Consider the following 17720-nt stretch of genomic DNA (forward strand, 5'->3'; position numbering starts at 1 on the left):
TTTTATCCCAGTTTGTGATAATTTGAATATTTGTAATAGACACTGTGATGTTGAAAGACTATGTAAAGTTGTTGTAGCCTGTACATTATAACCGCTTTCTCTGGGTCAGCGGCAGCGCCAACACAGATTTGAGGTTTAATAGACACAGCCAAATCATTATCATTTAGGAATAAGATCACATGGGTGTTTGAATCGAGATCGCAATCTTTTAACGATTAATTGTGCAGCTCTACTGTGCGAACTTACATTACATTTACCTTTAATCTGATAAAAGCACAGGATTAATAGTGACAGAACTGTTCGTTTTTGCAGGTACCAACAGATCATGCATTACCACATGCAGAATGAAGAGTATGGGAAAGTCGTGGAGGCCTGTAAGCGCTATGGTGACAACGAGGTGTGTTTGTGGGAACAGGCGCTAGGCTATTTTGCGCGTAAAGAAGAGAACTGCAAGGCCTACATTAGTGAAGTCCTGCAGCACATTGATGAAAATAACCTGATGCCTCCTCTTCTGGGTGAGTAATGTGTCTTAAAATAAGGCACGAGAAGGTCACGATGACAGAATGTTTTTGACCGACTCTTAACCTTTTGATGAACTCCAAATCATATAATTTTAGCGTTTGCAATATTGTTCGTCATCATTTAGACCTTATGTGAGTGTCTGTGTTGCAGTGGTGCAGACTTTGGCCCATAATTCCACAGCATCTCTGTCAGTCATAAAAGACTACCTGATAAATAAACTTGAGAGGGAGACCTCGCAGATTGAGGAAGACGAAAGGAAGATTCAACAGTATAGAGAGGAGACGACCCATCTACGTACTGAGATAAACGACCTCAAAACCTCGTGAGTGAAACAAGAGCTGTGCCAAATAACCAACCGTGAGGTGTATGAATTTGATAAGGTTATTTTGTCATTCAACATCAGACTCTTATAGCCACTTCCCCTCTGCGACAGTAGAGAGCACGAAGTGTTCAACATTCAACACTTCGTAATTCAGTAAATTAAGTGGATCATCCGGGTATTTAAAGTGCACTTTTTCTTTTTGCCATTTTCAGTGTAAACACACCATTTATTCTACGAAATGGCATATAGTGCATAAGTGTGAATTTGGACGCACCTGTTGATTCATTAATTTCTAGATGGCATAAAAATGTATGTCACAATTGATCAGTCAGAATCAAGTATCGGAGTATGTGGAGTAACCTGCTCACATTGCTTTTTCAGTGCAAAGATCTTCCAGAAGACCAAGTGCAGCATGTGTAACAGCCCGCTAGAGCTGCCATCTGTGCACTTCCTGTGTGGCCACTCCTTCCACCAGCACTGTTTAGAGAGCTTCGCTGAGAGTGAGGCCGAGTGCCCCACCTGCACCCCTGAGAACAGGAAGGTGATGGACATGTTGCGTGCCCAAGATCAGAAACGAGACCTGCATGACCATTTCCACAGACAGGTGCTGATTTTTCCCCTGGATTTTTGAATTGATCAAAAAACAATGCAAATGCAAGTTGGATAGAATTAAATGGTCTTTTTCTCTCTCTCCTTTAGTTGAAATGCTCTAATGATGGCTTCTCAGTCATCGCTGATTATTTTGGCCGTGGAGTGTTTAACAAGCTCACTCTGATAACGGATCCTCCTGGAGGAAAGAGTGGAGCTGGGAATCTGGAGGCTGAATTCAACAGAGATCTGCTCATTAACACCAAGAGGAATGTTTGAGAGCCGGACTGGAGTACAAATTGCTGATCTAGGGTCTGATATCTGACTCTTGGTTTGCTCAAGAAACCGCTCTACACTACTTTAACATCTTTGGATGTTATCAATCCAGAAACTTTGCAACTCACAGCTCGTGCAGAATTTCTTCATTTGTGTAGTCTGCAAGATCAGATAAGCATAAAGTGGAAAATACCATAACCGCTGTGGTTTAGAGTAAGATGTAAGAACTCACACTTCAGGACTGTGACCTTTTCATGCTTTTAAACCAGCTGCCATAGGCGCAATGTAGAAGACAACTTGCACAGCTTTATTTTGCATCCCTTGATAATTTATGTATAATATTTAATCAGTATTTCAGCCACTCTTACTGCAGAAAAAGCAATTAATCAACAATAATCAAATGCCTGTGAAAGAGTCATTAATAAATGTAAAACATTATCATTGATTTTGTTTTATTTACAACTTGCTAAGAACCACATCCTGTTCACAAGAGCTGATCCATGGCACATACAAAAGCTGTATGTCTTTCTTTTTTGGCAAAAAAAACTTTTTATTTTATTAAACTTGAACCTGTTTAACCCGCAAACATACCATAGCTTGATTTGTCGAAACAGGCTGAACTTTTGAAAATGCTGTCCCTTAGCTAGTGAAGAATCCCCCTATAATCAGCATTGGTGATGTTTTTTTTATGTTTATGAAACCAATGACCTTTGTCTGAAGCTCTGCTTAACTCGGTGACGCAAATCATGAATCTCAGCCATTTTCATGTCAGTGTTACAGAATAAAACAAGCATGGAGTGAATAGGTCATTGAAATAGTAAATGTTATGTCCTCCTAGCTACTACAATACATAATACTTTTTAATTTGTCTGTTCTTTTTCCTGTCTCATGTCAGCAGACTGTGTGAAACCTAATGGTGGCACAAAGTGTCTCTTATTCAGAAGAAACGCGTGCAGGTTTAACATCAGTAATCTTTTAGGGCTAGTTTGTGCACTTTTACCTTTTACTGTCTGACTTTTACAGACATTCCGTCCAGAACTATCTGTGAATATTGTGCAGTGGAAAAATAAACAATTGTGCATTTGTTTTATCATTGCATTTACTCAACACTATTTTGGAAGGATTTAGAATCCTATATTAGCAGAAATTTGTGTAGTTGATGTTTTTTATTTTTATGAGTGGCCATATGCATTTATTTATTTTATTAGGAAAATGCAATACACACAAAAAAAAGTGCGCTCGTCGCAAACCAAATTTCCTATAATTTACAAATTATAAATGGATATTTTGGAACAAACTTGGAACAAACTAAAAACAAAACGCGCTGAAATCATGTAATGTTTTAAAAAACATAAAACGTATGTAATTATTCTAGCAGCTAAAGTTGCGATTGCATAGAACTAAAATAAAATGCGTCTAAAATCTGATATAAATAGATCAGTCTGTCTGACTAACTGATGTTTTCACGCACTTCCGCTGAACATCTCGCGAGAACAAGTTTCCTTGGCAACAATACACGGTGTTTTAATGGAGAGGTCTGAGCGACAAAAGGTTTGTTATTATAGCGCAAATCTCAGTAATTTAGTCGTTGATACCATAGTACATATGTAAAAATGTATACAACATGCTATTGCGATTTATTTTCTGCCTCAATAATGAGACGTGGGCACTGAATCAATGTAGCGCGCGAGTTAAACTGAGCTGCAGTAAAACATTGTTATTCCAGAATGTTTGTTACATTTTGTCTAAATATTTCACCACATGTCAAGAAGTTACGAAATAGTTGCTTCCTAAAACTATCATAAGCGAAACAGCTAAACCCGCTAGAAAAGCCTAGCCTACTTCATAGACTCTATAACTGCTGCCTAACGTTTACCTAGACAGCATTTTTAGTGCATCATAGAAGTGTTCAGAGTCAGCCGCTTTTTTTTTTTGGTATCATTATGACTCCTCAAAATGAAGTCTGGGTAGACAGCTCTATAGTTTCCGAGAGTCCCAGTTTTAGTACAAACTAAAGTTCAAATAACTCTTCAATCAGATTCAACTCACAACCAACCAGCCATACGACGAGAGTTTTGAGGTGAACGCAGACGAGGCCGCCAGCGTTCACACACCGTCCCCACGACAGGGAGGTGAGGAATCTTAACCACTTCTTTATATTTTACCTTCCCATTCACCAACTGTTTTTCCTCATGTCAGTTTCCAGGAGGGGAGGCAGGCAGAAGCTCAGCGCCATGGCCAGTCATGCTGGTGAGAAACTAGAAGACACTAAAGTAAGATTAAAGTGAACTGGCTCATTTTCATGAATGCTTAAAGTGAGGTTTTATTGACCCGACCTTTCATCTTACCACAGAGAAAGAAAGAGCCGCCACCGGGTGCTCACAGTACTAACGAGAATGATGAAGAGGATGAGGAGGAGGAGGAAGATGATGATGATGATGACGATGATGATTCTGATGACACAGAGTCTGATGAGGAGGAAGGGGAGCCTGGATCTGCTCCAGAAGGGTAGGGCCGTAAACTTGCACAGTGTCAACTGCCCAAGACTGATTGACATTAATGTTTAATTTACTTTTAGCTAAGTAGAAAATATATCAAGGGGAAATATACAGATATACCAAAATCAGATATACAGTAAGGAAGTGGGCTAGTGTTTAACAAAAGTACTAAAAGCATTGTAGTTACAGTATTTACTCAAAACAACAACCTATTTTTTTAAATAATGGTATGTGTGTGTGACTCCTCACAGTGCATATGACCCTGCAGACTATGAACATCTTCCTGTCACAGCCGAGATCAAAGAGCTGTTTCAGTACATCACTCGGTGAGCATGCAACACCTTCACACCTTCAAATCACCCTTCACTTGATTTGCGCCAGCACACGAAACACACGGACATACAAAATGAAGAGAAAGACATTGGCAAAGAGAAACTGACCCTTAACCCTCTTACACTACAAATGAACGTTTCTTTAACTAGCACTTTTGGCCCTGTGGACATTTAAAAAAAAAAAAAAAAACTCTTTACAAACTCTAGTTTTTAATAAAATGACAAACTCTTTTTCTTTACCTGGGCTAATTAAACACAATAAAATAATATTTTCACACTTTTTAAGTTTAATTGGAAATAATTCACAGTGAATATATAAATTATAATGAACTATAATATAAATAAAATTTTATATATATATATATATATATATATATATATATATATATATACACACATACATATTTTACATTTAGTCATTTAGCAGACGCTTTTATCCAAAGCGACTTACAACTGAGGACTACAGCAAGCGAGTCATCGTGAAGAGGCAAAAATAACGCAAGAAGTGCTCAAAATACATAGTTCAGGCATTGCTCAGAGTAGCATAAGCCAAACAAGGGAGGATTAAAGGACAAGTTTGGTATTTTACACTTAAAGCCCTGTTTACAGATCGTATTTGATGAAATAGAATGGTTAAGATTAAAATTTGGACACATGCTCCTGTCCCGAGAATTTTAGGTTTATTTCGCTTAGGTTAGGTTAAAATAGGTCCACAAAAGCGAAATAAACCGAAAATTCTCGGGACAGGAGCAAATTTTAATCTTAACCGTTTTATTTCATCAGATACGATCTGTAAACAGGGCTTTATGTGTAAAATACCGAACTTGTCCTTTAAAGGAAGAGGTTTTTTTCTCAAGTGCTCACGGAAGAGATGATATAATATAATTACATATAATTACAACTTTTTTTTATTTAATTAAGGATTTTAAATCCAATAATAATAATGTTTTATTGTGACTCATAAGAAATGAAAGAAATGGCAAACTTATTTTCTTTAGCTGGGCTAATAAAATACATTGAAATAATATTTTCAAACTTTTTAATTTGATAAAATTACAGCTTGATTGGAATTGATGCACAGGGAATAATAGTTATAGTTGTTTATAAAATATAATTAATTATAATATACATACAATTATATATATAAATATATATATACACATTGATTTAAATAATGATAATATGACCTTCATATAACAAAAAGGGAAAAAAAGCATAAACAGTGCTTGTAGTTGAAGAAGCACACTTATTTGAGTTGTCGATATCATGGATTCTTACTGGTGTTAATGGAATGACTGTCTCCTTCAGATACACTCCTCAGACGATAGAGCTTGACCACAAACTGAAGCCCTTTATCCCTGATTTCATCCCAGCTGTGGGGGACATTGATGCTTTCCTCAAAGTGAGTGAACTTTCAGGTGTGGTTCTGGTCTGAAAGTGTCAACTGACAATTTCTTTATATGCTTTTTTTACTATTTGCGTTCTGCAGGTACCACGGGCGGATGGGAAGGCTGACAATCTGGGTCTCCTCGTTCTAGATGAGCCATGCGTTAAACAGTCAGACCCAACAGTGCTTTCCTTGTGGCTGTCAGAGAACAGCAAACAACACAATGTCGCTGTGAGTCCACACGCACACTAGAAGACTAATTAAGGCCTGGCAAGTGAAATGAGAATATGACGCACATGTCTTTCACAGGAAGTGAAAGTTAAGAGCATCGAAAACCCAGAGAAAAACCCCAAAGCCATAGACAACTGGATCGAGAGCATTACTGAGCTGCATCGGTCCAAACCTCCAGCTACCGTACACTACACAAGGCAAGAACTGACATGAAGCAACCACGAACATCTACAGAGCAGAACATCTGTTATTTTGTAACCAGTGTGGTGGAAATCCCCATACCTGACTTAAGCTAAATGAGTCGGACAACGTCTCGCCCCTTATGAACACTATCACTTGGAAATGAAAATCAGATCTCTAGTGCTCCACTAAACACAACCACTTGAGAATGGAAGTACCGGTAAGCTCTCTAGACTCTAGTCTGCTGCGTTTGAATACGCTTTAATCATGGCCGGGAGAATCTCGGACCAATTTCAGAGAATCCACCCCCAAACAAAGAGTTTATACAATAGGAGCATGAAAAATGTGATGTTTCATTACATACTTTTTCAACAATATGATTGTTCTTCATATGTATAATTCTCTGTTACTAGGTAAAAGCACATTTGGACACACATGCAGACACACTGGCATATAAATGTTAATCATGCAAGAAAAAGAAATGTAAGTTATGATTGAATAAAAATGTCCTTGACACCAGTCTTGTATATTTCTTCAGATCCATGCCGGACATCGACAGCCTGATGCAAGAGTGGCCAGCTGAATTTGAGGAGCTTTTGGGGAAGGTTAGCTTTTGAATAAAATATGTTCTGCTGTATAATCCTTCATCAAACCGTGTTCATCTTCACTTTCTGGTCTGTTCACCAGGTGAATCTCCCCACAGCAGACATTGACTGTGATTTGGCAGATTATGTTGACATTATTTGCGGTAAGTCGGTCCATTGCATGTTTTCTTGCATTCTCATCTTTGATGCTTTTGTTGGTTGTTCTAATGACTGTTCATGTACTCTCAGGAATCCTGGACATCCCTGTGTACAAGAACCGGATTCACTCACTTCACGTCCTGTTCACACTCTACTCTGAATTCAAAAACTCACAGGTTAGTTTTATATACTATATACAATATTATAGTATACTATACTATATATATATATGTTGTTCCAAACCCATAAGACTTTTGTTTATCTTCATAACACAAATGAAGATCTTTTTGATGGAATCTGAAAGCTTTCTTTCCCTCCATTGACAGCTTTGTGATGCTTCAAAAAGTTCATAAAGAGATCGTAAAACTAATCCACATGAATTGAGTGGTTTAGTCCAGAATTTCTGAAGAGACTCGATCACTTTATATGATTAACAGATTGAATTTAGTGCATTTGAAGTGCTTGAAGTGCGAGAACCAATAAGGTTCATTAAACCGCTCAATTTATATGGATTAGTTTTACAATATTTTATGAACTTTTTGAAGCGTCAAAGTGGTTGTTGCGTAGCTGTCTACGGAGGGACAGAAAGCTCAGATTTCATCTAAAATATCTTCATTTGTGTTCCGAAGTTGAATGACATGAGGGGTTGGAACGACATGAGGGTTTTCATTTTTGGGTGAACTATCCCTTTAAATAAAATGTTGAATAATTTAATCTGCAAATATTGATTAGTTTGTTTTTTGCCGTATTTGCATTATTCAGTATTTTTGTAAAAAACACAAGATTTTGAATGTTACATTTGTTTTTTAATGGTTGCTGCATTTTTTGGGGAGTTTGAACTTTTGATAACCTAATTCCCCCCCCCTGTGATCAGCACTTTAAATCTGTAGCGGAGGGCCAGAAATCGGACACACCGCCTGCTTCACGTACAGCTACTGCTGAATTAGAAAGACTCGCTTTGGACTGAAGTCTCCATCATGGCCTATTTGATTACATCCTGTTTTGTTCTAAGCTGTCATGTCACCAACTGGGTTCTGTTCTATTTCATTACGTTACACTATGAATTCTTCATATGTTTGTGTTCTCACAACAGGGTTGTGTGCTATAATTACTACAATTACATTTTAATAAAACATATTTCTTCAAACTGTAGACTGGAAATGTGTCTTCAAAATAATAAAATGTACTCCCTTTCTACACCATTGCCTAATTATTTTTACAGTTTACAATGAATTGGTCTTTTCTTGTTGACGGGTAACACATGTGAGCTGAAAAAAAGTTATCTGGAGATTTAACAAAGCAGGATGACATTTTAACCATATATATATATTTTACATTTGAATGATAAACTGAATCAGAGCAAGTTGTCCTTTATGAGTTATTGATCCGATATGCTGCGTGAAATGTACATGAAACTAGGGCTGCCCCCGACTAAAGATATTCCTAGTCGACTAACACTCCTGCATTTTAGCGATTAGTCGAATAATCGTTCATTTATGATATTAATATAAAACTTGCGTATATAGCTACAAGGAAAGGTATAGTCCAAGTTGAAGTTTAACACTTCCATATGACAGAAAATGCTAAAGCATGATATTAGCGCGTTCAAAATGAAAATGAAGCGCTTAAAACAGAATAGTAAAGCATTTAAAGTATACAGCGCGTGCACATTATATCAGACTGCCTGCGCATTTTAATAATTTATTATCAAAAAAATACAAACTGTAACAGTTACATGTGTCAGTTTTGAATAAAATAAAATTCGTTCTTTAAAATAAATTAAATAAACTTATTAGTAACTTAGGCCTAGTACAAAACAAGGCAAAAAAAAACAAAAACAAATAAATACTGTATCAAAAACGCTGTTTGGTATAAAAATAAAATACAGTGGAAAATTAATATAATTTTTATATTGTTCAAAAGGAAAATGAACAAAACCGAACAATTTAATAAATGTACGGCACATCGCACAACGCCAAAACTTAGAATAAAAAAGAAGGCGGCAAACAAATGAACAGCCTAAGTATTTGATTAAATTGTTTAGAACAACTAGGCTATATTTAAGACAAAATGTGGAACAAATAGGCTAATTTAAAGAACACTAATACAAATCAAAAATATCAGAGCAAAGCCGCAAACTGCCATTAAGACGACGGATGAGTTAACTGAAACAACAAATTGCAAACATCAGACTAATTTTTCTTACAGAATAAAAAACAACTTCTGCATTAGGCTAGGCTATATAAAAACGAATAAATAAAAATAATATTTATTTAATTTTGTACAGCCTATAGGCTACCCGTTATAAAATAAAACACCCGTTGTTGTTTTTATTTTATAGCCTAACGGATAGCAAACAGAAACACTACAAAAAGGAAATTAAGCATTCTTACCTAAGCTTTCAATTCGATTTTATTTTTTTCATATTATGTGAGAGGAACACCAGCTTGTCCACATTGTTGGGAAGAAGGGAGCTTCTCGACTTGTTCACAATGAAGCCGGCCTTTGAAAAGATGCGCTCTGATGGAGTGGATGTGGAAGCGATACAGTGGAGGCGTTTAGCTGCTTTAGCGAGCTTTGGATATCGATGTAAAAAATTTTTGCCACCTATCCAATGGTCCCGAATCAACCTTTGTTTTATTTGCCAAGTACATTTTTAGTTCATCTCTTCTGCATGCTCCTCCTCATCAATAGGCATCAGCATGGATATCTCGGGCTGCTTTTCCTTTTTCGGTTCGGGCTCACCCTCCTGCAGGGCTAAAGCCTTGTTTTTACTCGACGCGTCCGCACGAGCGCGAGTCTCCGCTGACTGCGCGCGCGCCTCTCCAAACGGTCGAGGAGAATTATACTTGACGCGCTCGCCGTTGTAGCCTACTATTCGTTGAAACTACAGGGGGCGACTCGAGTAATTGTCCTCTCTAAACCATCAGGAATCGGTGAGAAGAAGAAATATAAACACGTGACAATGTTTATTTTAGTTACCACCATAGATCTCGTTGATCTCTCGTTGCTTTGATGTCATGTCATACACTGACTGCTCATTGTGCGCAGCCCCTGATTGCGTAATTTTTTCACGTGATTTTTTTTTTTTTTTTTGCGACTAACCGACTAATGAAAATGTATTTGACCAAGCCCTCTTCATATCGACTAACATTTAGTCGACTATTTGGGGGCAGCCCTACATGAAACATACATACTAGATCATCTGAATAGGAGCAGCCCTGCCTTCTTCCTTGTTCTACACACTTTTGTTTTCCTGTTGTGGTTTACAGTGGCTATTTTTTACTCCGAGGTGACAGTTTCGAGTACGCTGAAGCGCATCATATAAGGTACATGCAGATTAGAACGGTTATATAAATGATCATTTAGCTTCAAAAAGTCTAACTTCTGACTTACGATGCCTGGATGTTACATTTATGTCTGGCTGTTTCTGTTTGCTGTATTTGGTAAGTGTGTCTGATTATTTCTCTTTTGCTGTCTGCTTTGTTGTTGTTGTTGCTATTAACGCACCAGTGTATATTATTAATGTGAAAATTCTCCATGTATAGTAGTAGTATACATGAAAGTATACATTAGAAACCTGTTTGTTTTTTGGATAAATTGTTGGATGTGCTTCTTTCACAATGTCATTTAGTCAAATGTTTAAATCTGTTTATGGATTGTAATGACTGTACATATTGATTTAACAGCAGAAGAAATTCTTGAAGTGAAGACGGGCTTATATAGACGCATTGAACTCCCTGGAATGTCACTTTATCAGAAAGAGACTGTTGAGTCAGTGGATTGGACCAAACTAAAACTAAATAAAGCGCAATTGTGTATTAAATATGTAAACAACACCACCAAATGCTACAGTGACTGCTGTGAAAATAAGGCTCAGTTCTATTTTAACAATAAAACCCTCATTCTGGAGAACGTGACAGCACAGGATGAAGGAGTCTTCATGGAAACTATAGTTAGAAGAAACGGATCTACAAAATCCCAAAACTTTACATTAATCATTCAATGTAAGTCAAGACATATCAGAATCTTAATTATTCATATGTAATTCATATTTTTAAACTGTTTGCTCATTAACACATTTTATTTCAAGACCCACCAAATGCAACAGAAGTTGTGGTCTCGCAGACCTCCAGCACATCTGTGACTCTCAAATGTGAAGTGAGCGGGTCATTTCTGCATCTGATGTGGAAGAGAGAAAGAGTCCCTATTCTAGAGAAACACAGACACTCATTCAGTGACAGAAACCAAACTCTGCACATCAGCAACATAACCAGCTCAGATTACGGGACGTACAGCTGTATTGTTTCAAATGCATATGGAGAATCAGAAAAGCACATAAATATTACCGGTGAGCAATTGATCATCCATATTTAAATCCTTAAAATGATGTCAGATTGTAATATTATATTCAAGACCAGAAATGAAACCATGCACGATTGTGAAAAGAAAGCAGCATTGCGTAATCATGTAATTTTCTGGTTTTCTTTTAAGATATTAACTCAACTGTTAACCAAGGAAATGGTTCTAAAACTCAGTCTGGTCTGATTCTGCTTTCAAGTGGATTTACACTCATGGGTATTTTGGGATTTACACTCATGTTCTACGGCCTTTACAAACACCATCACAGTAAGACTTTCACCCAATACATGAACAGTGTTCATACAAGTTGCTTCAGCAAAATAATAACTGCATGTGTATGAAACCCACAACATTCATGATTTAGGTTTACTGTGTGACTCAGATCATGAATGTAAATACCATTTAATCTCTGCAAATGTTCTCAAAAACATCAGACAAGGGGAATGAATCACAGACACATTTTCTGCTTTAAAAAAATCCCCAGCTACTCTGCAAGCTACATAAAACCTGAAATACAATTACAATTAAAGCAACCACTGTTTTAAAATTTTATTTTGTACATAATCTTTTACTGTAACTATATGTTTTTTAGGGCAAAGAGTTGAAAATGGAAGAACTACAGATGAAGGTATTGAAAATATATCAATGAGTGTATGTGTGTGTACATAATTTGTATGTTATTATTATACAACCAATTCTCATATATTATCTGTGAAATATACTTCACAGGAGATGCAGATAATGTCCTTGGAATTTATCAGGTAGGCATGAGCAATCAAATACATAATACACAGTAATAATTGCAGTCGATACATGGACAAATACAATTATTTATATTTTCCGTATCTTAAAGACCCTATGAAAATAAAAATAAAAATATTTTTTAAAGGTTTTCAGACAAACGTCTTGAAATAGCCTACATGGTCTGAACAATGTTTTAAGGTGTGGTAACAATAATAAGCGGAATAATTGTCTCCGGGCTGTTGAATTATAAGAGAAACAATGCACACCCAAGGGGTGACCACTCCGCGATTCCAATGTTAATGATAAAATTAAGCTTTTGGCAGATATTTCACATTTACAATTTTACAGTCTAATCTTGCACGGACATGTCCAATTTGTTTATCTATTAAAAATAGGACAAACATGTCCAAAAGTAAACAAACTCACATGGCTAATGCAAAGGCAAGTTCTGGATTTCCAGTAACGTTACCAGTAGCAAACTGTCATCTGATAGCTGCTTTTCACATTTATAGTAGCCTAGCCTATATCATGTTAAATGTTATACAATCCAATTACTTTAACATGAAGGTGATCTTATCAACATTACTTTGTCATTTTGTGTGAGTGACACTTTAACATTTACTTTTGTGCTTAATTTTCTCACAATTTCCATGCACTGCACCGGAAGTTGCCGTGGCCCCTGATGCTAAATGATGAATTTTATTTCACAATCATTTTATTTTATAGGGTCTTTAGGTCATAAAAAATTATTCCAGCGGAATGCTATGAATGATACATTTAGGCCTAGGTTTATATATTTTTTTAACTGGCTACCTGTTATCTTTTTTATGATTATGTTTTTAATAATACCCGTTTACGCTACTATTGGTTTACTCTGGCCACTCTTGACTCACAGGAAGTACCGGACACTGTAGAAGTGACTCCTTTGCCGTACGTCTACACAGACTTCATTGAGCCGAAAGAGCCCAACCAGGCCTCTGCTACAGCGCAACACTTTAAGGACTTTGGTTACTCTGAGGTTGGACCCGCATGCAGTGCTGAAACAGTTGTTCAGTGTTGTGATGAAGAACAGACCACAGCGTGTCCTGAGGCTGGAGAAGAATGACACATCTAATAAAAGAGACTACAGACCATGTTGAAGTTTAAACCGCGAATAACACACTTTCATCTTCATGAATCTGGTGCAGCGCAAATTACAAAGTCAGAGTCAGGGGAAAAAAATACATGTTTACATCCTGATCAACCACCAGATGGCAGCAAAAACAGCTGAAAATATAGCAATTCAACCGTATTAAAAACACACAAAGAGCAAGAATTTCTCCAGATGGCCAATGCGTCTTCGGAATAATCGTTTCAATTACATTCAATAAGCATCATTCTGAAAAAGAACAGAAGAAGCGTGTTTCCTTTCTTGCACTTGTCACTGGATAATGTACAGCATGAACACACTATAAAGACTTGATGAATACATAAAAGGACTTCATTGAAAACTCCAGTGCCTTTGCAATAAATGTCAAGGATACAGTATTTGAAGTGACACACTAGTCTGTGAGAGGTCGTAAGTTTCCATCCTACCCATTAGTGACTGTCATACATAGTGATTAGATAGATAAATGACTTTGAGAGCTATTGGGAGAGCATGGTTTGTCTTGCATGACAAACTCTGTTAAAGGTTCTGTATATCAATTAAACGGCATGTCATGGAGTCAGCGGCAGATTAATTGATGTTAAAAGGCAAATCTAGATGTCAGTAATGAGGTGCAAACTCTCACACAAAAGAGACCAAAACAGCATTTTAGAGACATCTGTCAATTACCTGAAGAGTATAAACGTCTCACCGCATCTTTCATTTACAGTTAGAGTTGAGCACCTTGATGTATACCTTAGTTTTTCCTTTAGAAAATACTTTTTTTAACAGACGTGTAGATAACTGTACAGTCTTTCTTTTTCTAAATGTGCTTAAATTGTTGCACCCATGGAGTGCTGGGAAATGATACCTACAAACAGAAGGGGGATGTAAGTCTTTAATGATTTAACTTTAATCTCCTGTGATATAAATAGAAAAAACAAAGGTTTGGGGACAGTGTTAATTAAAGATCTCCTATACAACTACAATAAGTGCAAACAGATATTTATATACAAAATTGCACATATCATTTGGGATTCAGGGGGGAAAAAATAAACAATGAGTGGAAAATATTTTGCATCGCCCATTTGGGGATAAATAAATCACAAAGCGAACCGAAAGAATCAGACTAAATGCAACGCAGGTATCAGGAACAAAACATTTGAGATTTGTGTGATAAACAGATGCACTTTGATCTGAAGGTTTAATATCAGTGATTAAGCCCTATCTGGCAACCCTGAGACAAAAAACAACCCCATTTCAGCACGTTTGACTAAGCTGAACATTCACTTGGAATTAATGGACCAAATCAGACTATGAGCACCATAAGGCTTCGGAGAGCCTCGTTCAAGTGCGTACAATCTGCAGGGTTTGGATTTTCATTAAAGCCACTGCATCAGTAATTCAGATGCACTTTTGATTACCTAATAATCATACCAATCGATTTAAAAGCAAATATTTGGCGTGAAGAGTACACAAAATCCTGTGAGATGCTTTCATGATTAAATTTAGAAAATGATATGCTACAGATGATAGAACAATCACACTGAATAAGGGGGGGGGGGGAGGGAAAAGATGTACATGTGTAGAAGAGAAAAAAATAATTTCACAGCATTTAAATTGTTCAATTTATATTCTGATAGTCACTGATGCCATCCATGGTTTACATTGTCATAATAACATATACATTATCTATTGTTATTCAAAGAAATTTCATATTACACCCTGAAGAGCTTCACTGTGATATTCAGTCCCTCTCTTCTGAAAATCCCCCTCTGTGTCCACTATCTGGTTGAACACAATCTGTGAATAATTTCTCAAATGTACAAAAGTGCTCAGTCTTCAAGAAAGCGTAAAAAATGTCTATCTGGCCCGAAAAGCCTCTTCCCTTTTTTAAGGCAAGTGGTGACCAGTAGGTCAAAAGACTCTTGCCACAGAACCGTGCTGTAACATCTCCCAATAAATATTGCAACAAATAATTCCCCCCACATTTGAAACGAGTTAATGGCTTTTGGCATTTGTAGTTTCCAAAAAATGGCGAGAGCTTTACTGTTAATGTAGAAGGACGGGAACCTCTCTCAACTAGACATGTAAAGGGGCGAGAATGACCGAAGTATGCACTGTGAATGAGTGGACAACAAGCCAAGGTCATGTCCACGAGTGTAAAGCATGCCAAAATGGAAAAAACAGAACAAACTAAAATGATTCAGAGATCTTTATACTACATTTACGTAAAAGCTTTTAAGACAGGGCCGCTTGCAGACCTTGTCCCTTTGGCCCTCGATTTCTCTGAACTGTAGTCGAGGTACTGTAAACACTTTAGAGGGTGCTCGAGGGAGGCCGCAACTGAACAACCGTTCAATGAATGATTCACAAACATCAAGCTCCTTCCTGTTATCCAGACTGAACAAAAGCTGAAACACAATTCAAATTCTCAACCAATTAAAGTTCTGAGCTCCAGGGCTTTCAGAACTCTCGGTCAGTTTAGAATTAGCAGATTCCGGAATTGGACGGATAAGGGGGCGTTTTGTTCAGGGAAAACACGCACTCATTACCTTTCATTCTCACCAGCACAACAGCAACGGCACAATATGATACACCAGTACCAGTAAAATCTCTTTTCCAAAACGATTCTTTAGACAAAGTTATATATCATCTTTATAAATATTTTTCTGTGCTGTTGTGTCCTCTATCAATATAAATAGCAAAATATAGTGTCATATTTCCTACAGCTAGTTGAATCCCCTCAGCCGTTTACACTAACTAAAGCATCTTTTAAATCACAAGAAACCTTTCCGAAAGGATCCATAAGAATGAATGTACAATTTGAACTAAATCTTTGAAGTAATATACTCAAACAAAATGGATGTCTGTACAAAACAAAATGAACAAAATAATACAAATACAAAAAACAAAAAAAAAGAAGAACACAATCAATGTGTGTGTAGTTAGCCACAGGAGTGCATAGATGCTGAGTTTGTGAAATGAGTCTGGGAGGTGTGTGAAACCAACCGATTGGGTGAAAAGTGACAAAAGCTGATATCAACATTGATTTTTCTTCTTCTCGGAGGTGGTGATGGTGTGTGGAACTCATCTGTGATGATCTGATCTACTTCTTTGTCCTTCTGAACTGAAGATTGTTTGAAGAATACTCAGCGCTAAATTTTCTTTCCTTTTTTCCTTAAATTAAAATGCTAACCAATAAATATGCAAACAAAGATGCTTCTAACACTTTGTGGTGTACATTCAGGAACATTCATATTGAAAGTGAAAAAAATGCAACATAAAATAAACAAACAAACAAGAGAAAAAAAAAATCACTGTAAGAGTTAACAATAAACATTGCCATAATAATAATTTATATTATATTACAAATTATTCCTATGTTTTTTTGCAGTCCAAGGTCCCTGCCAGGGTAAGGTGATTTTTTATAGTTTTTCTTTTGAAGGAATCCAGATGTAAGGTCCAGACTGTTCCTCTATCACCATCTTACACTGGTTATAAATGTCCTCTAGTGTTTCCCCTTGAACCAGCGCTGAGAGAGCGAGAAAGAGAAAGAGAAAGAGAGAGAAAGAGCTGACGTTAATAGATTATTATGCACTTTACGGAGCAACGCCTTTATCATTTTGCGCCACAAGAAGTGAGAAACCTCGATGACAGTTTCATAATGATCGTTTTTGAACTTAATGGATCATTAGCCACTTTATCGCTCATGAATTCTTCTTGTGTGAACGGTAAGAATAGCCATTTTACCCAGCAACACAATCTCTAACAAAGCAGAGAGAACTATGCAAAAATTACATTTCATTTTTCTCATAAGAAAAATTGTGAATCTATAAACAGTATACAGAATTATTAGCAAAGCAACACTCTTTAAATATATTTTCTTGCAGGTACAGATTAATGGAATAAAAATATAAAGATATTGTCACACGGGCTCAAAATGTCCTCAAATGAATCATTATGTCGCTAAGCTCTTTTTCATATTCCTCCATACACTCACAGGGGTCAGGCTAATGCATATTTCAAGAGAAAGCGGATGTTTCACTCAGGGGAAAGCGTCAGCTCCGTGGCTCTGCTGTCAAATATGATGGATGTAACAAGCTGCAATGGTTGGCCTCTGAGGTAATGCATATGCAACAGACTATCAGAATATGCAAATGAGGTGATATTGGACAGCCTCTGAGCGTGAAGGCGCCGCTCAGGTCCTCTCGATGGATTAGGAGCTTTACTGTTACCTGTGAAGAACTCGCCAAACTCCTGCTCCAATTTCATGGCACGGTCAAATGTCTTTTTGGCCTGTTCCTCCGTCAACCTCTTATTCATCTCCCTGAAACGCAAAGGGTTTAGAAAATGATCGATCCCTTTGAGTCTGAACGCAATGTAATTTGTATTATTTACTGAATTAA

General features: G+C 36.9%; 4 protein-coding genes across 23 annotated transcripts in view; 3 read left to right on the forward strand and 1 right to left on the reverse strand.

Annotated features, from left to right (window-relative positions):
* The window catches only part of vps11 (VPS11 core subunit of CORVET and HOPS complexes), a 32176-nt gene extending 29382 nt beyond the window's left edge, over positions 1-2794 (forward strand). Inside the window, exons 13-16 of the mRNA XM_079600624.1 lie at positions 313-515; positions 673-844; positions 1226-1448; positions 1544-2794. Of these exons, the coding sequence (XP_079456750.1) occupies positions 313-515; positions 673-844; positions 1226-1448; positions 1544-1711 (766 nt within the window). The 3' untranslated portion in view covers positions 1712-2794. The remainder of the gene's footprint in view (positions 1-312; positions 516-672; positions 845-1225; positions 1449-1543) is intronic.
* Positions 2795-3167: 373 nt separating this feature from the next.
* Positions 3168-8440, forward strand: ift46 (intraflagellar transport 46 homolog (Chlamydomonas)). Of its 2 annotated transcripts, none has more exons than XM_079600660.1 (12): positions 3168-3259; positions 3747-3840; positions 3915-3981; positions 4062-4216; positions 4458-4532; positions 5847-5940; positions 6028-6156; positions 6235-6353; positions 6875-6941; positions 7024-7084; positions 7170-7255; positions 7954-8277. In XM_079600660.1, exons 3-12 carry the CDS (start codon positions 3943-3945, stop codon positions 8044-8046), a joined length of 918 nt encoding a protein of 305 aa, XP_079456786.1. In that variant the 5' UTR covers positions 3168-3259; positions 3747-3840; positions 3915-3942; the 3' UTR covers positions 8047-8277. The 2 variants fall into 2 exon arrangements, with proteins under 2 accessions (XP_079456786.1, XP_079456785.1); XM_079600659.1 differs by having other exon boundaries at positions 3171-3259; positions 3908-3981; positions 7954-8440.
* A 1577-nt stretch (positions 8441-10017) lies between these two features.
* LOC306992128 (leucine-rich repeats and immunoglobulin-like domains protein 2) lies at positions 10018-14260 on the forward strand. 5 transcript variants are annotated; one of them, XM_079600664.1, is made up of 7 exons: positions 10018-10408; positions 10769-11086; positions 11173-11430; positions 11574-11708; positions 12034-12069; positions 12171-12202; positions 13081-14260. In XM_079600664.1, the coding sequence occupies exons 2-7, from the start codon at positions 10825-10827 to the stop codon at positions 13288-13290; spliced, it is 933 nt and encodes a 310-aa protein (XP_079456790.1). In that variant the 5' UTR covers positions 10018-10408; positions 10769-10824; the 3' UTR covers positions 13291-14260. The 5 variants fall into 5 exon arrangements, with proteins under 5 accessions (XP_079456790.1, XP_079456789.1, XP_079456787.1 ...); XM_079600663.1 differs by having other exon boundaries at positions 10019-10525; positions 11574-11657; XM_079600661.1 differs by having other exon boundaries at positions 10035-10525.
* Positions 14261-14346: 86 nt separating this feature from the next.
* Positions 14347-17720, reverse strand: part of dlg2 (discs, large homolog 2) — a gene marked incomplete at its 5' end in the record, with an annotated part of 218398 nt that continues 215024 nt past the window's right edge. For all 15 annotated transcript variants that reach the window (XM_079600651.1, XM_079600644.1, XM_079600652.1 and 12 more), the window contains 2 exons: positions 14347-16846; positions 17550-17641. In XM_079600651.1, coding sequence (XP_079456777.1) covers positions 16740-16846; positions 17550-17641 — 199 coding nt within the window. In that variant the 3' untranslated portion in view covers positions 14347-16739. The remainder of the gene's footprint in view (positions 16847-17549; positions 17642-17720) is intronic.

Source organism: Phoxinus phoxinus, assembly GCF_949152265.1.
Source record: "Phoxinus phoxinus genome assembly, chromosome: 23".
NCBI classification, from domain to species: domain Eukaryota; kingdom Metazoa; phylum Chordata; class Actinopteri; order Cypriniformes; family Leuciscidae; genus Phoxinus; species Phoxinus phoxinus.

Bases quoted from the DNA above. Each gene is read 5' to 3' on its own strand.
- LOC306992128 (XM_079600661.1), top strand. From the start codon at position 10,477: ATGCCTGGATGTTACATTTATGTCTGGCTGTTTCTGTTTGCTGTATTT. The intron at 10,526-10,768 runs GTAAGTGTGTCT...TTGATTTAACAG, and splicing joins GTTTCTGTTTGCTGTATTTG to CAGAAGAAATTCTTGAAGTG. The intron at 11,431-11,573 runs GTGAGCAATTGA...TTTTCTTTTAAG, and splicing joins AAAGCACATAAATATTACCG to ATATTAACTCAACTGTTAAC.
- ift46 (XM_079600659.1), top strand. From the start codon at position 3,236: ATGGAGAGGTCTGAGCGACAAAAG. The intron at 4,533-5,846 runs GTGAGCATGCAA...TGTCTCCTTCAG, and splicing joins CTGTTTCAGTACATCACTCG to ATACACTCCTCAGACGATAG. The intron at 5,941-6,027 runs GTGAGTGAACTT...TGCGTTCTGCAG, and splicing joins ACATTGATGCTTTCCTCAAA to GTACCACGGGCGGATGGGAA.